Here is a 22,802-nt window from a genome sequence, read left to right on the forward strand (position 1 = left end):
TAAATTACAGTTATCATAAAAATGAGAGAATGTGTATAAGAGAGGTAACTTATTAAAGTTTTAAGTATATACTTAACTAATTTAAATTGACAAGACTTAGAGATTGTACTTGAATTTTTTAATTAAAATAATTTTTTATTTATTTAAAAGAACCAACTAATAGATAAAAGAGGTTAGTTGTTTTATAAAACTAACTTTATTAATAATATATATTACATTGGAAACTTAAAGAATGTAAATTTTTTTAATGTATTGTGGACAACACTAATTAGTAAACTTAAACTATTCTTATTAACGAAAATGAAGTATTTCAATAAGTTTCTCCTTCCTAAAATTGTTATTATTACGAGAATATGTGCATCCGTATTTTTTATGTTTATTATTATTATATGTATATTTATATTTATTTAAATAAAATATAGATTTATATATATTCGTATGTATGAGAGAAACAGAGAGAGCATGAAAGTCATGTTATTGGGTTTCAAGACATTTGAGGAAGAAAAGAGATAAAGTGAGAAAGAGTGAAGACACAAAAAAAACGGTGATAAAATTCCAAAAATTCAAATTGATATTCTATATTCAAAACAGTTTCTAATAACTGTTTTAATATGTTTTAGAAAAAATAGAAAATGACGCAATGTTAAAAACTTATGTAAGTTAAGAGGAAGATCCTCTTTATATATAAGTACAGGTTAAACCTGAAGTATAAAATAATTGAAAGTATATATATAATAATATAACTTATAAATTAGTTAATTGTAATTTATTAAAAATTAAAAATTAATTCAAAATCTAGTGACAAAATATTGTTGGTTTAGCTTGCACATTTTAGAATAGTCTTTCAACCCTCAACGAAAATGAATTAATATTTATAATTTTAAAATTCACTGCTGTATTGTATATGTATGATGTAAATCTAACACTAGTTAAGAGTCTTGTTTCAAATTAAGTAGTTTAAGTATTAAGTATTTTAAGTAGATTAAGAATGATTCAATATTTTATATTTATAAATAATTCTTAATTTAATGAAACGAATAAATAAAAGAAAATGAAAGAATTATCATTTTGATAAAGAGAAATAAAAAACGAACTTGTCAAGAAGAGAGTGTGAGCACCGCCCCTAGATAGCAATGACTATAAAGGTATGGTTGCGAAAGATGAGATCAACCATAGGTTACCATTGCAAATCCAAGTTTTGAAAACTCAATCTTCCATAATGCAGCGAACATCTTTCCTATCTCATGCGAGAAAGATTGCATCAGAAATCATAGACTCAAAATTCTATTGGCAAATTTGGAGAAGCTTTGATGCCACATTTGTGATGAGAAGAATGAGTGATCCGTGAAGAAAAATGCAATATGAATGGAAAAGAATAAGTTGTATTGCTCATGGTTCACATCTCCATCCAGATCATCCATGCGAGGCATTCAAAGATGGTCGTCCGCCAAATGTTGTTGACAGATGTCTCCGTCATAGTTGCTACCATTCATTCCTATTATCTTACAAATAAAGAATAAGAAATCCAATGATAAAGAAGAATAACAATTATGATTTTTTAGAGACGAAGATATGGAAAAAAAAATTGCTTCACTTCGTACAAAAACATGTACGTTTAATAAACTACTCCATGTTTAAAATTAAAAATTGATAACACTTTTTTATGTTTTTTACAAAAATGATAAAATATTAGTTTTAAAAATAAAATAAAAATAGTTTTCAATTAATTATAATAATAATTAGTTATTTATTAAATACTTAAAAAAATATTGAAATATCTAAGATAAAATAATAAAATGGATAATAATATAAGGATAAAAATGATAGTAAAGTGATAAAAAAAAATTATATATAGATATATAGATTATATATAGATATAGATGCATGGTTAAATTTTTCTTTGCATATTTTTATTTTATTTTTTCCAATATATAACATGTATCTAGTAGTCCTTAGAATGCATGCAATTGTACAGGACATGTTCGGTATCTTGTCTACTCAGTACAAAAAAATCATTTAATTTATTAAAATTATATTTATTTAATTAGCTTTTCATCACACAAAGTTTGTGGTTTTCATCTATTATACGAGCTGGCCCATCAGCATATAACAAAATGAATGAGATGAACTAAGTATTTTAAGTGTAAGTGGCACGGATTAATATGCATAACTTTTAAATTTTTCTGATAAAAAATAAAATAAATATATATATATATATTATATTTTATTATTAAACTTTTTAATACACTAAATTCATAATTAACTATTATGTGTTGAATATGTAAATTATATGAGTTTTGTAAATTTACTATGACATTTGTAAATTACATTACATTTGTTACTATAGCATGACATTTGTATATATAACTATTAGATTATTTATGTGCATTTTCATTTGTATTCATATATAAATGATAAAAATAAAAAATGTAAATGCATGTATTTTTGCTAATATTTAATAATATTATTTAAATTTAATATAAATAATATAAATTTACTGTAGTTGTATACATTGTTTGTATATATGCTGAAAAACTAGCCACACCACAGCCAACATCTATGTCTTGCACTGTTCAACTAAGAAAATTTCCAAAGGAGCTCATGCTCATTTATTTTGGAGCATTAGAAAATTGTTAATGGTTAGAGATATGATTTGATTACACGGGATATATGATGTGATTTGCTAGGGAAATAATATTTTGTTCTTTATTATTGCATCTCGTATTCACTCACGATAAATAAGAATACTCATGTATTATAAATTATTTTGTATTATATTTTTTAAAATTTTAAATATTTCATTTGTTTGATGTAACAATTTCAAATTTTTAGATAATTTTTCATCAAAAAATATCGAAAATAATGTTTAAATTATAATAAACAATAAATATTAAATAAATCATTTTATTTTTATTTTTAATTAAATATAATGATAATTCTTTATGGTTTGATAATATTGTTTTTATAAATCTTCTGACAATATTACATAACTTATATTTTTTTTGAAAATATTAAAAAATATATATATAAATTTAATTAATTCTTATAAAAAAATATTTCTACATGTTTAAAAAATTTCTACGTGTTGAAAAAAACAAAAAAAAAAAAAAAAGTCTACAACAAACTGAATATTCTTAAACATTCTTGAATACTATCAAAGAAATAGTGTGTTAGTTCGGTATTTGACATGTACACAATTTGTGATCTGTAATGGTTATTGTATTAACATTGATTCTCAATGTAAGTTTTTTTTCATTAAATTTAGAGTTAATTAAAAAATAATTTAGTGTTGATAAGATTGCATAAAATCTGAATTTTAAAATAATATCAAATTTTGTATGTAGTTTTATACTTATTAAAATAAAAATTTATACCGAATATAATTAAAATTATATGGAATATAAAAACAATAAAATTATTTTATTTTAGAATAAATAAATTAATCACTCATAATTTTACGAAAGTCAAGAATGCACGATTGTACATGAGTTTATGAACATGAGGAAAGTTGGAATATTTCTCTAACTTCTTTCAAAGTTTCACCATCATCTCTTATATAAAAAAATATCTTACAGGACTTTTAGGGGAAAATAACATAGAGATTAAAAGTGGGTTATGAATATTTTATAAATTTAAATTAGATTTAAATTTAAATTTTTAATATTTTATTATAGTGCTTATTATGTTAAATATTGGATGTTAATTATTTGAATAGTGATTTTTTTTAATAAAGACACGTTTTTTATTCCAACATTTAAAACATAACAAGCACTTTTTAAGACTATAGACTTATTCCATTCATTTAATTGGAAGTTAAATGAAATATACATTTTTTTATATTAAAATTTAATAACTGTTATTATCAAAATTTTGAGTTGACATTTTTTTAGAATAAACATTACTATATAAACTTGAGGAGAAATAAATTACTAAAGAAAAACTTTCTTATTTACACATTTTACTTTATTTTTCTTAATCTGATCTTCAAGTGTGAATTATTTATTAGAAAAAATTAAAATAAGGAAAATGGTGCATATGAGACATGTGCATGTATGTATTTTTAAAATATAATCCTATTTAAAAAACACATTTTTTTCCCAAAAGTTTGCAAAAATAATAATTTTTTCTTATTATAAGCTCTTATAAATAAGAAATAAAGTAAAAATAAGTGATAGTTATGTAATTAAAAGTAGAAATAAAATATGAGTATGATAATGAAAAATGAATTACACAGAATGCACAAGAGTGAGTAAAACCAATAATTCCATGGACAATTCACATCTGGTTGTGTTCTGAGTTTGAGTCAGTGACATGCACGCGTGGCTGGCTTTGGTGAGAGAGACAAAGAGACACACTCACGTATCAACAAAAATTATACAAGTGAACAGACAAAGTCAGAGATTGGTTAATTTTTTTTATTGATTTATTTCTATTTGCTAAAAAAAACTTATTACTATACAACTGGCTGACACAACAACAATCATCTCTCATAAAAAAATATTATTAAAAAAGTAAAAAATATTTATTTTGTTTTATTTTATGAGAATGTATTTTATTATAGATAAATGATATAAATGATTATATCTTGTCATGTCTACATCGCTTTGGTCTATATTTTTATAGAGTATGTTGCCTTCTCATTTTATTAAGAAATTTGATATAATTTTTTTATAAATATTAAGATCTCTAAAATATCTTATTTTATTTATTTATTTTGATAAAAAAAAAATCATTTCTAGTGCCTACATAACCTAATCCAAAATTATATCAGATCAAAGAAAATTAGAAGCTAGCATAACTGAATAAAAAAAACTTATAATTACAATACTATAAGTGGTGTTATAGTGTTGTTATTTAATTAGATTTAAGATTTCGTTTAATCTTTTATTACATATAGATAATTGACTTAAAATTTCAATTCTATTATTAAAAAAAACTATCAACAACAACAAAAGTATTATATCTAAGTTGTTTTTTTTAATGCTATACTTTTATTATAATAAATATATAAGGTTTGAAGAAAAAGAAAAATGAGAATACAATTTTTATTTCCCAAAAATAAAAAATAAAAACAACTTTAATATCTTAATCTCTAATTATTTTTCTAAATATATTAACTTTTAGCTTAAAGATTAAAAAATCATCTTCCTTTTTCTTAAACTTCTCTTTCAAAATACCACCCATCAAAAAGACTTGTTCAGATATGAATTCAAATCACTTCACAGGAAATTTTGTTTCAAGTTGAAAGAATTTGAAATAACACATAGTAAATTTTCATAATTTTGCATATTCACAATCTCTCTATTAACACTCTTTCTCTATTCTCCTCTCTTTCTCTCAGTTTATGTTTCAATGGATAATAAAATACTATCAGTATTTAGTTATTGTGCTAAACATTTTTTTTCATAATTTAAAATTTTACTTCGATCAAAATATTAAATTATACCCAAAGATCAAGGAACAAAAATAAATTTAGTGTTTTTATCTAAACCAGATATTTTAAAGAAAAATAACTTAATTAAAATAATTAATTTTTTATACATTTTAAGTTATATTTTAAATTTTAAAGTCCCTTACCAAATCACTAAATATTGAGTAAGTTAAATTTAGGTTTAAATACTTTTTTTTCCTCAGGTCATTATATTTTTTAATCCCAACTTAGTTCATTTTTTTCCTGTTCACTAACGACGTCAAGGGCAACAAATATGTAACAATTTTTTTTATCATAATAAATAAATAATTTCTTAAAATATGTATTATTTATATTATTTTAATGGATTCACCTTGTTGGATCTGACTAGTGAGATGGGTCGTGCTTAAAAATATATTACCTAATTTTTAATAATGATTTAGCTTTGTTAATTTTGGTTTGAGCGTTAACAGACCGAAGGTGTCGGTTTGCCCATCTGAATGTGGACATCATTGGTTGGGTCCAATTGAATGTGTCATGACATGAATTTGGTTGTTTTGCCCATACCAAGACATGTTACAAAATTCGTAATTTTGAACTCTAATTTTTTTCATCCCTCAACTTGTAATTATCTTTAATTTTAGTTCTAAAACAATTTTTTTAAAAATTTATCTTTAAAATTTAATTACCGGTAACTCTGTTCAATTTTAAAGTTTAAGAGAGTTATTATATAAATGAGCTAAACATATATAAATGGTAAAATTGAGTAGAAATGAAGGCATGAAAAATGGAATTATAAAGAAGAAGATGGAGGGCAATAAGGTAAATGTAAGGATGAGCTAACAGGGAAAGTGGAAAAGAGTGTTTTAAGTGTGGCAGCAGACGTCACATGAAAGGGTTTTAAGGATTCAATTACATTCTTGGTTTCTGTTCTCAATTCTCACCACACAACAAAAACAGTTACAAAACTCATTATGATTCTTAAATAAAGACCAATGTCTCCAGCCACAAAAGTATCTTCTGCTTTGAAAATGGGTCCTGAGGTAATATTATTTAATAAAATAATACTATTAATTATATTATATATAATATAATATTAAATTTAATACTACAATAATACTACAAACTATAAATAATATATTTTAAAAGCTTTTAATGTTTACAATACACATAAAAATCAAATATTTAGGTTTAAGGATCAATAATAAAGAATAATTTTTTTTAAATAAGTAGCTTCTTATATAGAAAATGAAAAATATTTCACATTATTTATTTCTGAAGAAAAATAAAATAATATCTAAATAACATTTAAAAATATATTTTTCATTTGGTTTTTCGATTGAACAAGTGAGTCCTGATGGATGGTCGTTAATATTATGTTACAATGTTAATGAGAAATTCTTAGGAAGAGCATAAATATTTTCTGATATAAAATTATCATGCTAATTAATAATTTATTTTTCTGATTAAAAAAAATATAATTTATTTATTATATTTTGATTTCAGAATCTAATATTTTAGAACACTATGCTCTAGAATTAACTTAGAGTCGTAAAGAATGAAAGAAAATATTGTATATTATTTTAATTGTTCTTGAAAGTAAAATAACATTACATTATGTTAGGTTATTTGGAAGTCAAGAAATATTGTTAAATATTAACCTTGATTACTATATTATTAACTTAAATCTGAACTTACATATAGTCACACACACACAATTGTCATAATATTTGTCAAAAATTATAATATTTAATTAGAAAAGAAATTGATTTAACTTTGATTTCTTCTTATTTTCATTTTCTAATTAGTAGTATGTAATCCCAGTGTTAGTATAATGTTGACACAGATATTTAAGTGACCAAATTTTGATATTTTTCTTCTTTTAAGAGACTAATACAATTTACCTTAACACTTCTACTAGGCATATGCAAAAGTGTAAGAATGAGCCCAATGGAATGCTCACTCAAATTTTGTGATTTTTTTTTACTAGAATAAAACTCTCACATAACAACAAAATTGTTCGATTGGAAAGACAACATGACTTTCTCAGAATCAAAAGCAGAAAACAAAAATAGCTGTGATTAGAATGAAGTGAAAGAAGTGTTACATGCAAATAACAGATGAATCTGATATGATAACTCTTATCCATGCTTCATTTTTGTAGATTTTACAAGGGGTATGGATAGAGTAGAAGTTGCCAATTACAATTTCTTAACATTCTTCAAAACACTAATAATATAAGAGGCAATGCATCGCCACAATAAATAAATAAAATGAATTAAACCATAAAACAACCTAAGATGCATTCGTTTGTTTATTTCTGATATCCAAGCACAGATAACAGAATAGACCACAAAGATTAGACTAAAAAGGTAGGAAAACAACTACTTTCTATTCATAATTGCTAAGCTGAAAGCGAAATCATATACAAAATGAGTGCTCTCAAGACATCTACACAACATGGTCGTGGGAGCATTGGAGCAGTGAGCAAATTAACATTACAAATTACTCCTATGCTTTATAAGAACAGTTTCTATGTGGAAAACACTTCTAGATCAAGTCACTTTAGACGATTGCCCAAAACTTTTTTCTACAAATTAGAACAGTTTCCATTTTCTTTTCTTTGTTCTCTAACAATTTTAAATCCACATCCCACAGGAATTTTGGGGCTACCTCTTGGATTCTTGAGGTAATGTCCTCCTCATCCCTAATGATAACAAATCCCTGCATATAATATGTAGCACTGAGTAATTAGGAATAAAAGACAATGAAAGTATGGACATAAAGTAAATTATTCTAGTGCAGTGGAGGTGGAACTCCTAATATTGTCACTCTCTTTAAGCACCTTGATCCAACCAATAGTAGGTCTTTTCATAGTCAACTCTCAATGAAAGCACCAAATGATAAGACAGCACAACTGGAGAACTCAACCCATAAAACTGGTCCATTAGCTAAGAGAGTCTCTAGACTCAAAAGTATTGGAAAATTATATTTTGACAACTGGGCACCGACAAATAGTGAGAGACAACCTTTTAATGGTAAAAGTACATGACAATGGGTTTTGGGTAGAGAAAGAGTACCACAATAATTTTTTTTCAATTAAAAAACTGCAGTTCTAAAGAGGTTTAGGGTGTCAATATCTCAGTTCCCTAAAGTATTATATCAAGTAGTTTATTCTACTTAATGTGGGTCAACTAACACTTAAAAACACATGTGGACACTTGTATGAGCATTAACATCAGATTTGACCAAAAATCATGCATTGCATGAATTTTTACTTTGGTCTCATATATCCATATAACCATGAAAGATAAGTATTTTATAAATGTGATTACCAGTGGCCGTATTAACCGATCCATCTCCAGCATGATGTCCTCCAATAAACAACCTTCCCCTTTTGTTTTGTAGTGAGAAAAGAGATAATTGGCATGCAGAAGATCATATGTCCGAGGGTAACTTGAAAATGATTCACACCTAATGTTTCAGAATCCATGTTAGCTTCTGTTAACTAATAATGTCTAAACACAGGTGTTTAGAAATCATTTGCTATTTGGGATATCAAAAGCAAAGTCTTACCAATCATGAAAAGTTCCAACCAATCCTCGGTCATAAACTCCAGATAAGGTGTTCTTCATGCTTGCAGGAACTACATTCATTACCCAAACAGGAAAGTTATTTAGGGCAGCAGCAAATCCACCACAATAGGCATTCATATCCATCACATTGCGAATTTCTGTCTCCTTCACATTCATCAGTCTCCAGTAATGACCAATTTGTTCTTGCCAGAAGAGAGTATCTGAAGTAAATTCATTATGATTTATACCTGTTGTTCAAAAGGTTAAAGGGTTATCAGACTGAAAGAGGCTATTGAGTGCACCATACCAATGCTTGTTTTAACATATAATTTCCATTTGAACGGTCAAACAATACTAGTCCTTTTGTTTCAAATGTATTAACCATTAACTATCCCATTCAAAAAACAGGGCACGGACCAGAGGTTTTCTATCTACATTATTATGTTGTTAGTATTTACATTGATATTTACAAGAATACTTTCATTTATAGATAATTTAGGAAAATGCTCAACTACATGTCTGTTTGATAATATAATAAATTTATTCAGGAAAATATAACAAGCACTCCTTGTTAGGTTGATCCTACATTTCAAATCTATTTTTCGTTTTTTATAGTTGATACAAGTTAATTATGTTTCCATTGAAATTGAAGTTTCAGAAAAGAACTATTCACAGCTTGTGAAAAACTAACATTAAAATAGTATAACTGATGAAGGTTTCATGGCACAACAAAAATGATGTTAGTAAAGCTAATTTCTGCTAGGCTGAAGATTGTGCCTTTCTAAGACCTGAATATTGTCTAATAGCCATTTGAAAATGCATTTTGATAATAATAAATCTATGCATCAAGAAGCATGAATATTGAAACCATGTAATTAGCAGGACCTTCATTCAAGAGAGAGAGAGAGAGAGAGAGAGACAGACAGACAAACAGAGACAGAGACAGAGAGAGAGAGAGACAGACAGACAGACAAGGAATCACTAGTAGAAAGATTGGGAAAGTATAATTTAAGATTAAGGAAGATGATAAATATGGAAAGCAGAAACTAGCTTCTTGCACTAGTACAAAAGAGAGTGGACAGACCTATCATGTTAAGCTTGTTAGAAAACACTGAATGACGGTCGTGACTTGGAGGAAGCTTGTAAGAATCTGTGTTAGAATTTCTGACTTGTACACAGTTCTTAAGTTGGATATTCCATGAAGGTTTGGAATCATCGGCAGGGTCACAAACGTTTATAAGTTTTTGCTCTGCATTGTGCAAAAGGCATGACTGGTTATTTTCTTTAATCCATATTGCAGTCTGAACTTTTCGAGCAATGAGTCTCCAACACATTGCTGTAGTCAAATTCATCAATTTATCCCAAATGACAGGATACTCTTTATCTTTTTTATAAGCCGGGGGAGCTGAATAAACAAAGTATCCATTGAAGCGAAGAATACGGTTCAACTCACTCAGTAAAATCCCATCTGCAGAAGACAAAATAAATTCACAATAAAAAAAATGTCAGAATAACATGCACTTTATGAATCACTGGATAATGAGTTCATGCATCAAACATTAATGGCACTCAGTTTCCACAGGAATTATTATTTAGGAAATATCATTCACTTACTCTGCCTATGAAATAGTTCCCATCTCACCTAGTCTATTAAGAGACCATGATGCACATGTTTCATAAATCATAACTATTGTGCAATTCATCAATTGCACTTGAGAAATTCCATTCTATCTCCCTCTCTATACTTCAATATGGGACTCAAATCTCATACTTTGCAAACAGTTCATAACGTCCACCACACTCCACAGCTCTAGCATCCCATGTAGATTGATTGTGCAGTAGTCCTTCGATGCCAAGTGTTATTTAGTTTGGCATCCGTTGGATCAAAAGTAAGGACATGGATGGTGGTCATTGAAACTATTTCATTTTTTAGTAAGCCATTTCAGGTTAAATCCTCTCTTATTCTGCATCTCCATCTTAATTCCTTCAACCTTAATTTTCTCACTGTTAGATCATGACTATTGGGGGTGGTATGCGAAATCTTGGTCTTGTGCTGGTGCAAGGGGGAACAACCCTAGTAGTGATGGAAAAAACATGAGTTGGGAGATATTGATGAAGAATCGCATGACATTTTTATGAAAGACAGAAACAAACAATTGGGCTAACATGTTGGACTTAAACGTTTGGACCTATGGTCCCTGTATATATATACCTTAATCGTGTGAAAACAAGCAAAGTGAACATTGTAATGTGAGTGTCACCATTCTTGGGGAACCCTCCCTTAAAAGCTAGTCTTTTATGAATATTTGTATATAGATGTTCCGCGAAGATATTAACTAATTTAGTGCTTGGAAATGATTTCAATGGAATATTGGGCATGAAAAACCATGTCTTGACTGATGATGTTGATAGCTGAGTTGGGGAACCCTTCCTCAAAAGCTAGTCTTTTAGTAGTCTATGCGTATAGATGTTTGAAAACAAATTAAATGGGATGTTTGACGTGAAAAACCACATCTTGACAGAAGTTGATAGTTGTTTATTCATTTTTTTATTGGACTTGGAAACCGCATTCTTAAATAGTTTCCAAACACACTAAATGGATTCACACATTTCGAGAATCAACTAAATAAAAAATCCCCACTTCCCCTATGTTATTAAAGGAACCAACTTTCTTAATCATGTAGGACTCTACTTTCCTTATTTTATGATGACTCCATTCTGTAGAACGGGGAGCAAAACCTCCCAAGAATGATAATCCCATTCTAGCCTCTCAACTATTGACACTTGCAAATCCTTTACTAACTGAAACACTGAAATGTATTTATACATACACCTCACTCCATGGATGCTATAGGCAAGATGCAGATCATGTAGAAGGAATGTGAATCAGGCTATAGAACCCACAACGAAGTACAGGTAACAACACATAGCATCTTCATTTATTGTATCATCTGAAGAATTAAAGGTAAATCATAAATAATGAAAGCAAATTACCATTTTCATGAAAGTCTATTCTGCACCGTGAACAGTGAATCATTTCAAATGACTCACTAGGATACGGTAATTGTTTTGTGGACAAGGCAGAGATCATTGCACCAATCCCTCGTTCTAATGCAAATTGAATTTGATTTTCATGACCATCCTTGGGGGCAAAGGACATTGTTCGTATATCCAAGGGAAGAAGATATGCTGAAAAACTAGCCACACCACAGCCAACATCCAGAACTTGAACTACCCCAGCAGAACGCAGATCACCAGCCTCATTGGTAATCATATGTCCTAACCTGCATTCATGAAAATTAAATGGATAACAACTATGTCCTGCACTGTTCAACTAAGAAAATTTCCAAAGGAACACCAACTGCAGTGAACAAGTTCCAGGAAAAGGTGGCAAAAATTATCATCACCAGAAAACTGTTGAACTACTCACATTATACAACCACCCATGCTCATTTATTTTGGAGCATTAGAAAATTGTTAATTGTTAGAGATATGATTTGATTACACTAAATAGGGATATATGATGTGATTTGCTAGGGAAATAATATTTTGTTCCTTATTATTGCATCTCGTATTCACTCACGATATACAACACACAGAATATATTACTTCTTGGTTTTCTCTCTTCTCAACAGGGTACCAGAGTCATACATCCTACGTAACTCGTCTTGTCACTAATCCTTTCAACAAAAATTATATAAACATAATTTTACAACAACTAATAAGACCCAATCTCTGAATCTGAAGTTGATAGTGAAGAGGCTGAGGGACACAATGGACAGTCTAAAGGTCCAAGGATGAGGCTCAAAAGAAGTGTTGTGAGTCCAAGCTGGATGATAGTTTTTCAGTAATTTAGAAATGATGTAATAATATTTAGTGGAGGACATGTAACATCCCAAAATTCAAGGTAGAGAATAATACAGATTAACCATGATTAGTGGCTCCATCACTAATTAGTTAACCTTAAGCAAAGAAATCCATCTGCAAAAATTCTCTTTCTATTGACTACAGTCAAGTCATTTATGGTAAAACCATAATTAGTATAAATTCAGAGAATTTTAATGAGCAAAATTTTGTACCAAATAGTTTAAAATAATTTAAGAAATGCTGACTCCTAACTAAGTGGTTTAGTGTCCTAATTAGGCTAATTAAAATTGGTCACACCTAGCCTAATCTCTCCCCAAAGATCAACTAACCAAGGAGGCACATAATAAGCCAAAAGACTTGTCTTCCTTGCCCTAGAATAGAGAGGTGTGCCAACCCTGTTCCAAATGAACACCAAGTCCTAAATTTCAAAACCATGGGCAAGGGAAATGAAATGGGTGTGTTGGAGATCAGACATCAATTAGAAATAAAGTCAAATTATAATATATAAGTAGGGTGTGAACCTTACCTTACAAGTTGGTTTTGTGATACTGAGTTAGGCATAAAACCACATACTGGGATGATATCAAAGTCTGTCCCAGTGAAGTTTGTTGGGTTTATTGGCCACCCACAAATATCTAATCTCGCACTCAATGTTTGTTTCCTCTCTCTTTTTCACTTGCCTTTTCTCCACATGATATTGTGTTGATGATGTATGAGTGTATTTTAAAATGTGATCATTTGGTTGTGTGCTGCACCTTCACCAAAAACTTGAGCTTATTTTTGTATGGATGAAAACTTGAAAAACTTGGCTCACTTGGTGGAGTTCCAATAAAACACTCTAAGACACAAGGCCTTCATGGAGTTTTGGACGGGATATGAACAAATTAAGTTACTAAAATAAACTTGAAAGTGAAACAAAGACTAAAGGCTAAAGAAACCAAATCTTGCTTGGTATTGGCAAATTTTCGTTGTTGTTTTGTGGTGGTTATCTTTCCTTTATTTGAGGTTTTGAACATGAAAATAATCACTTTATGTCTTAGGATGTAGAAATAAGAATCATTGAAAAGATTTTGAAATGAGAAAAGTTATGACATTTTTAATTTTGGTGGTTGCTGAAAAATGGAAAAAGGCCCAGCAGCTACTGTGGTGCCTTTTTATTTTGCTTGTTTCACGAGTTTTTTTGGATGTAAATTTTTTTGTGAACCAAAGAAGTTTCTTTTATGTGTTAAGAAGCTTAGAAAACAAGAACCATGCGAAAATGCATTCTAGACTTCAAGCTATGATTTTTCTAAGAAAAGTGACCCCTGGCAAGGGAAATACTGATCAGAATTTGGTGCAGTGATTCCTAGTGATTTAAACACATTTTGAGTAACCTTTAAGGAGTTCCATGAGATATAATCATTAGCTATATGTGTTAGGATAATTCAGAAGCAAAAATCATGGTAAAAGAAATTTTCTAGCTCAAGAAATAATTTTTATAAGAAAAGAGGTTTATAACTAGAGTTTTATAAGCAAAAATTTGATCTTCTAATGTTCTTGTGATTTGAACACAGTTTGGGTTACCTTTGAGGGGTGACATGAAATAAACAATTTTAGTTCTATATGTCATGAGGATCCAGAAACAAGAACCATGCCAAAATGTATTTTAGATATCAACTTATGACATTTGCAAGAAAAGTGTTCACTGGCCAGCAGAAATGCTGACCAGAATCTAGTTCCAACTTAAGAAACTTACTCCGAACAATACAGTGTTGTTAGGGTAAGTTATGAGTTTGGGGAGTTATATTTATGTGCTAAGAAATAATAGAAACAAGAATCAAGCAAACATGTGTTTTGGATTTCTAAGTTATGAATTTTATAAGAAAAGTGTGGACTGGCTGGCACAAATGCTGGCCACATTTGTTGTTTTAGATTCCTTGCAGTTTGCACACACTTGGTGGCACCTTATATGAAATGACCAAGTATAATTGCATAATGTGATGTGGTGTTGCATGTTCTGAGATGACCAAGTATCATTGTTTGATGTTATTGATTAAGGAGTTATTACAAAGTTTAATAGTGATTGAATGCGTATTAAAGGTCTAATTAAGAGTATTTACTCTTTATATTTGTAACTGTTAAGAGCACTATTATAGAATTCTAAGAGTTACTGCTACAAAATTATAATGTTATTTCTTTCACAATCTGATTTTAAAAAATTACTCACATGGATTTGGTATAGTGGAAGAAAAATAAAATCATCACAACCGTCAGCCAATGTAACCACAGGAATCATCAAACTAACATTTCTACAATCAGCATGGTACTTAGACAAAGAACATAAGGAACTTAAATAAATCAACAACAGCTACCTCTCTATGTACTCAGAGGCCCCATGCTTGAAATGGGTACCACCACCAGGAAACCACCATAGCTGATCCTTCTCATGGACCCAATTTTGGCCTCCTTTGACTTCTGCAAGATGTGTGTGATTCACATTGCTTCGCCAAACATAATCCCTGCTAAGAGGCCACTTGATAGGTATTTTATAATCCTTTGGTGGAGGAACCAAGCAGAATAAGCGCTTTTCAAGAGGAGGACAGTGCCTCTCCAGTTCTTCTTTTCTAGAAAAATCAAGACTTGGGGCCAAAGTTGCCACATAGGAAACATCGTGACAGGGAATATACTCATTGAACGTCAAAGGGCACACATCCACCCCTGTTTCTGGAATTACAAGAGGGGTTTTCCGATAAGTCAGAGCAACTCTGTTACTAAATTTAGCAGTACCTGCAAGAGTTAAAAACATTTAGTAATCTTTCTCAAAGCAGCACCATGAAACATTAAGGATTTAACCTTAAAACAAGTTTCCAAATAAGCCACCGACACTAAGTGATATCCCCCACAAAAATGTAATTAAAAACTTCAAGCAACTCAACCAAGCCAAATGCACATTCAATTCATATAAAGCAGTTTCCTTTGCACATTTAATGCAATCTATTTTGGAGAGGACCCACTTGGATCTGATAGCACCGAAATGATTCTATGTAGAACTAACACACTGCGGTTTAACACTCATTCACTAGAATATAACTAAAGAAGATGCTCCAACATTCATAAACTGAAAACTTACTATAAATCTGGGAATTTCCAAACAGAAACATTTTAAAGAAACCCAATATATGAAATTTATGGAAGTTCAAGAGAAACCCAGATAGCAAAGCTTCAAAATTGGGCAAAAGGGCTTTAATAGAAGCATCGAAAAAGCGATTTTCGTAGCTGAGTTGAGCTGAAGAGATTACCGTTAGAGGAGACATTGTTGGGAAAAGAAGAAGAAGAATGAGAAGCAAGCTGAGAGACGTAAAGGGGGGCATTGTTGCCAAAAAGCGTGCCAACATAGAAGGACACAATCATCAAAAGCAAAGCAGCCATTATTATCTGCCCAGATTTGGAATCGAAGGCAGAACCCAATGCAAAACCCCCCATTGATGTTGTCCCTTCTCTTCCACCTTCTTCTTCTTCTTCTTCACTCTCTCAGTTGGGTTTCCTTGTAATGGTTGGGAGAATGGAAAACGGTGAATGAATGAAGGAGTGTGAGTGAGAGAGAAAGAGCTTTGTTCTGTTGGAAGCTTCAGATCGGGTGAAATTCTTTGCTCTGTTGTTTCAATTTCATTTGCATTTTTTGGGTAATCGTTGTTTAAGGTTTGTTATGGTCATTTAATCATTTTTGGCTACGTGGCAACACTTGGCGCGAGACACCCACGTGGCTGCAATTTTCAACTCGTTTATTCTGTCGTTTAAAGTGTTTTTCACCACAACTAGGTTATTTTTAATTTATTATTATTATTATTAAAATTAAAAACTCAAATTGTAATTTTTGTTTTCTATTTTTATATATGATTTTTACTGTTAATTTTTTTCTATAAACGTGGCACACTAAGTGATATATTTCAAAACGGGCAAAAGCTATATATAATGTGGTTGTAGAACCATTAATTTCTTTTGTTTATGTTGTATCGAGTTACATTAATTTTTTGTGCTTAATTGTTTTCTGTTTATCTTTTATCTTATTTCTACTTAGTTTTTTAATGATATTTAAATGTATGTGTTAAGTTTTTAGAATTTAATTGATTCAATAAGATAAATAACCGTGTGTAACATTAAAATTTGAGAAAAAAATTTGAATTTACTAAAATTGAAGAACTAAATCACCAAAAACTATAAAGATAAATTTGTCAATTAATTTTTTTTAAAAATTAAAATTAAAATTTAACCAGAGTAAAACTAGTTAGATAACGCATGAATCTTTCTACTTATTAGTATAGCTTATAGTTATATAAATGTATAAAATATTTAAAATAAAATTAATTTTAGTTTTTTAAAATATAAGAAAAATTATCAATCTACTAAATTCAGGAACGTTATCGATCTAATCCAGTTGTATAAGGTAAATCTTTAAATATTATATGAGTTTTGAAAATTATACACTTATATTATATAGTTAATAGTATATTACATTATATTATAATATAATTATATGATATAGCAATCTAATATAATCTAAAAATGACATCATTATATATTATATAATTATAAATAAAAATTCAGCAATGTTCCAAAATAAATATAGCAAAAAAAAAAGTAGGGTTTATATGGAAGGAGTTAATTTTTATTTTTTTTACCAAAATAATGTAAAGAAAATATTACAAAAATATTCTTATTAATATATTACACAAATATAGTATTATAATGCATTGTTTTCTATATTGGGGTTTGCATTCGTTATAAGCATAATGTACTTAATAAATAAATGTCTTAAAATTTATAAACCTATAAATAATATTTATGGTAATATAATTATTCTCGTTGACTATAATTTTATATCCGAGGTTAAATGTAATTTATATATTATTTTATTTATAATAGAATATCAATAAAAAAAACAAACATCTATCTTAAAATGTAACAAATTATTGAGTTGAATGAATTTAATTCCCTAATGAAAGAGAAAGAGGAGGAAAGAGATTATGATTTAAATCATGTAGAAATCCCAAAACAAATTCATAAGATAATTGTTTTACACGTGCAAGGTTATTTCTTTTCTAATAGTAAAATTTGTTGTTTTCTCATTTTTATTTTTATTAAGAGTGATGTTTTTTTTATTTGTTCATGGTGTTAATAAAAATAATAATGTTACGTTTTATTTATCCATGACATGAATAAAAAAATAAGCGAAAATATTGTTTCTCATGCCATTTTTTTTATCTGAGTCTTTGCAAAAAAATTAATCAGCATGTGTTCTTCCATTAGTAAGTTAAGTTTGTTAACAAAAACTCAAATTAACAATTAAAGGACCCAATAAATACTTCACTGCAAAAAGTTTTCTCAAGAAAAGACACAGACATTAATAATCAAAACATTTCAAAAAAAACTCAAAGGGTATAAAATGACATTAAAATGGCATCTCTTTGATTTTGAAATTGTAATAATTAAATTTGGAAAGAAATTAAACATTTTTTATATTTATTTAGTCATAAATTAATTATATGAAGAAATGGTCAATGATTGTGTTCTATTTATTGCATTCCATAATAATCATATTCAAGTCACATTGTTATCTATTACACTTAAAAGAAACATCAAAGTCGAATGCAACAAACAATTACACATTAACATTATGTAATCAATTTCAAGTCCAAATTGGATTCAATATCAATATTCAACTTGTTTAAACAAGCATCAATATTACTGAGTCTTAAGAAAATAGAAGTAAAGTTCTCATTATTTGCTACAATTATGCCAAAAATATTAGAATAAAATGAAGGATAAATTTAAGGTGCTAATACCAGTATTTCTTCCAAGGTTTAAACTGCATTGCAATTCTCAATCCCCACTCAAATATTCTTAAGAGGATGAATTAGAAAGAAAAAAAAAAAGGTTATGGTTTTGTCATGGAGGCTACTTTTGTCTTCAATTTATATATATATATATATATATATATATATATATATATATATTTATTTATTACATATATTTTTCATAAAAGTAAACTTCAACTTTGATGAAACCCTAAATCCTACTATTAATACATGAATATTATAATTTTCACCACAATGACGTGAACGTCCATTAGTAATTTCTTGGGTTTTATCTTTAGTCAATTCAGACCTAATCAAAATATAAAGAAATATATATTTTTTTTCTTTTTCCATGTTAGAATAGAATATGTCAAAAATCAATTTATTTTCTTAAAAATATATACTAATCATGGGTTGATAACATAAACCAAAACAAGAAAATAATCATCATCTAGAATCAAAGTTAGTAAAACAAATTCTTTCATGAAGTTTTCTCATCTCATACCTAACAAGTTTAACTCGAACATGAAATCTTCTTATATCACTCAAAGAGGAAGCTCACATATACATAAATAAAATTAACATAATTTTAAGAAATGAATTTTAAATCTAGCTCAATCTTACAAAATTAGATTGTAAGACGAGGTTTGCACTCATTTATATATGAATTTATCTTATCTCCAGTTCATGTGAGATCCCCAACACACCCCCTCACACTGAGATCAGCCAACTCGTGAGTTGGACTAGATATTTATGAATGGTCCAATAGCAGGTGACGCGATAAGCCCAACAAATTCTTGTTGTGATATATCTAAATGTCTACGATATCATTTTAAGAAGTGAATTTTAAGTCTGACTCAATCTTACAAAATTGGCTTTGAACGTGAAATTTGCACCCACTTATATAGTATAAATTGGCTTTATCTCTGGTCGATATGAAATCTCCAACATAGAAGTGTGAAACACGACATTGGCAAAGGTGAAAGGGAGGACGACATCTTAAGAGATGGCAGTAGGCAATGGTTATGCGTGGTGGCATAACCAAAGAGTACCGGAAAGAAGAATAAAGAGAGACCATGGGTGTTCTCGAGGTTATTTAAACACATTTACACTTTCGTTAGACTACAACTAATGTGCAAAACTTATAAAAGACGTTGGAGATCTCACACTGACAAAAGATAAGAACAATTTCTAGTATATAAGTGGGCGTAAACCTCACCTTATGAATCAGTTTTGTAATGTTGAGTTTGCTAGGTTTAAAATTCACTTCTTGAGATGATATCAAATTTGTTTAGAGTCTATCATAGCGATATTTTGTTGAGGTTATCAGACCGCTATTGGACAACCCATAATATATAGTCATACGTACGAGTTGACAAGTCTCGATGAGAGGAAAGTATGTTGAAGATCCCACATCTACTAGAAACAAATACATTTCATAGTTTTTAACTCGGTGCAAACTTTACCTTACGAAACAATTTTGTAAGGTTGAAGTTTACTTCTTAAGAAAAAAATAAAGTTTGTAAACTTTTTTGCCCAATTATTAAATGGGTTCAATTTTTTTTTTCAATAGAATTATTATGTACGTAAATAAACAATTCAAACTATATTTCTCAATGACATTAATAATTAATGTTTCGTATCATGGTTATTTTAGAAAATTTATATTTGCAAATGTTTAAAAAAAATATATTTATAATTTTGTTCATGCATACATACGATTTGTAAGTATATATTCAATTTAAAAAATATATATTTATAATAAAAAAATGTTGTAAAATTCATTTTATAATAATTTTTTTATTATAAATTTCATATTTTTGTTATAAAAGAAAAAATAACAATGATTATATATATTATTTAAAATATTCTATTAATTATACGTAATATGATATTGTGATTTACATAATTGGTAAAATAATTAATATTGATGTAAACCTTGAATAAAGGTTTTGCGAAGGTGTATCTCTTCACTCGAGCTTCAAGTAAGTTAAGAGGACGGTTTCTTCCTGCACCTTCATATCTTCTTGCACCTCCATACACAACATGAAAATACAATTTTATTCTTCTTGCGCTACCCCCATAGAATAGCTTTCGGATCATGTAATCCGAAAACGCATTTGAAAAAAGACTTCCAGATTACATAATCTGGAAGTTAAAAAAGGCTTCCGGATTATGTAATCCGGAAAGTAATCATGCATATGAAAAAAGACTTCCGGATTATATAATTCGAAAGCTAATTACAAATTTGAAAAATGACTTCCGGATGATGTAATTTGGAATATTATAGAGGGGCATTTTTGAAAATACGAAAATCTATGGAGGTGAGAGAAGAAGGTATGGAGGTGTAGGAAGAAGCAGCCAGTTAAGAGAAGTTAGAAGGAAAAAAAAAACTTTGCTTCTATGGTTGAATTAGGGTGTTTCTTCCTGCACCCCATCATTCTTCTTCCTGTACCTCCTCACAGATGTGAAATAACGAAAAGAACCCTACAATAGTGCATTCCCACCCACAGCCACCACTAGTCTCTCTTTCACGGAGGAATTAGCCCTGGTCCAGATTACATAATTTTTTTTTAATAAAATTCAAAAGGCACATAAAATTAAAATAATTTCATCGTAGATCATCTTGTCAGTGTTAAACTGTCTAATAATCAGAAAGACAATAGTATAATTGTGTTCAGATAATCTAAATTCGACGAATCCAATACTAAAATTAGTAAATCAATATTCATAATCTATTAAAAAAATAATAATAATAAAGATTAAAAAAATATTTAAAATTTATTTAAAGATAAACATAAAGTAAGTGATTAAAATAATAAATAAATAAAAAATTGATTTCCAAGTTTTCCATAATTTTTTTCTATCAATGTTACTAGACTTAATAAAAAAAATAATATCAACTAAAAGGTCTTGAGTTTTGATATTTTAAATTACTAACAATGATTTTATATTTAAATAATTTTACATTTAGCAGTAATTAAAATATTTAATCTAAATAGAGTTGTCTAATTTAAATAAAATATTTAAATGAAATCAATTATTGATCTTTTTAAATATCTTAAAAATTAAAAACTCTATCCAGACCTAAACGAATTACAATCACTCCTTTGATATAGCTTAAAAATGGTGGTAGTTGAATATAACTATCTTTATTTAATTATTTCACATCATTGGTTAGCTTATAGTTTTTTAGGACAATTTTTTTATGTTATCATATCATAACAAAATATCAGAATGCATTTGTTTTCGACAATATAAGTAGATTCCTTATATAATGTATAGTCTTCCCTACACAAAAGACATTTTATGTTAGGTAAAATATTGTTATCCTAAGTCTTAAAATGGCTCCACACAACCAACCATGCCCTATAATAATAATTAATGTAATACCATTATTTTCACTAAATCAATTTATTATTTCAGACAATATTTTTTTAATGTTATTATTTATTGCTAACAACAAAAACGTTTATCCATTTGTTTTGTTAGGTATTTTGTTCTAATATTTATTGATAAATATAGTACTATTATTTTTTGTAAATATTTGGAAGGATTATTTTTCTTTGTGCATCGTGTTAAATTCACTAATTTATATAGAACATTAAATAATTGTTTGTCCATTACTGTAGAGAAAGTTTTTTTTACTTAATCAGGTCTGTTGACTTTGTTGATCCAACGTTCATCTGGATCTCTTGTTTTTATGTATGTAAATATGATTAATTTTATTCTAAAAATAATTACAAATAAATTAATATTATTAAAAAAATTATGAATTTTTTAATTAATATATTAACTAAATTAATACTATTTTATAAATTAAAATTTTGTTAATATTTAAATTAATATTTATTATTAATAATTAATTTTTAAATTAATATCTAATTAATCATAAGTTTTAAAATATAAATTGTTGATATACAGCTCAGAATGATAAAAAAATCACATCAATAATTATATATTCTAATTTATATCATCTTATCACAATATTTAAGAAAAAGACTACATATATTTCAAAATAAAAAAATAGAGAATTATTGTTTTGAAACTTTTATACATTTATAATTATTCCGATTCAACTTTGATAAATAACATCATTATAGAGTCAATTATTGC

The 22,802-nt window shown here is 28.2% G+C and overlaps 1 protein-coding gene across 1 annotated transcript; it reads right to left on the bottom strand.

Moving 5' to 3' along the window:
- Window positions 1–7,688: 7,688 nt before the first annotated feature.
- On the bottom strand, window positions 7,689–16,527 carry LOC137830518 (probable methyltransferase PMT6). The gene is made up of 7 exons (XM_068637924.1): window positions 16,131–16,527; window positions 15,204–15,618; window positions 11,980–12,269; window positions 10,070–10,453; window positions 8,987–9,233; window positions 8,746–8,884; window positions 7,689–8,134 (listed from the first exon to the last, which is right to left on the bottom strand). The coding sequence occupies exons 1-7, from the start codon at window positions 16,312–16,314 to the stop codon at window positions 7,976–7,978; spliced, it is 1,818 nt and encodes a 605-aa protein (XP_068494025.1). The 5' UTR covers window positions 16,315–16,527; the 3' UTR covers window positions 7,689–7,975.
- Between the last annotated feature and the right edge of the window lie 6,275 nt (window positions 16,528–22,802).

This window comes from Phaseolus vulgaris, chromosome 7 (genome assembly GCF_000499845.2).
Source record: "Phaseolus vulgaris cultivar G19833 chromosome 7, P. vulgaris v2.0, whole genome shotgun sequence".
In the NCBI taxonomy this organism is placed as follows: domain Eukaryota; kingdom Viridiplantae; phylum Streptophyta; class Magnoliopsida; order Fabales; family Fabaceae; genus Phaseolus; species Phaseolus vulgaris.

Bases quoted from the DNA above. Each gene is read 5' to 3' on its own strand.
- LOC137830518 (XM_068637924.1), bottom strand. From the start codon at position 16,314: ATGGGGGGTTTTGCATTGGGTTCTGCCTTCGATTCCAAATCTGGGCAG. The intron at 8,885-8,986 runs GTAAGACTTTGC...CTGAAACATTAG, and splicing joins GTTGGAACTTTTCATGATTG to GTGTGAATCATTTTCAAGTT. The intron at 8,135-8,745 runs GTAATCACATTT...TATTATATGCAG, and splicing joins ATCGGTTAATACGGCCACTG to GGATTTGTTATCATTAGGGA.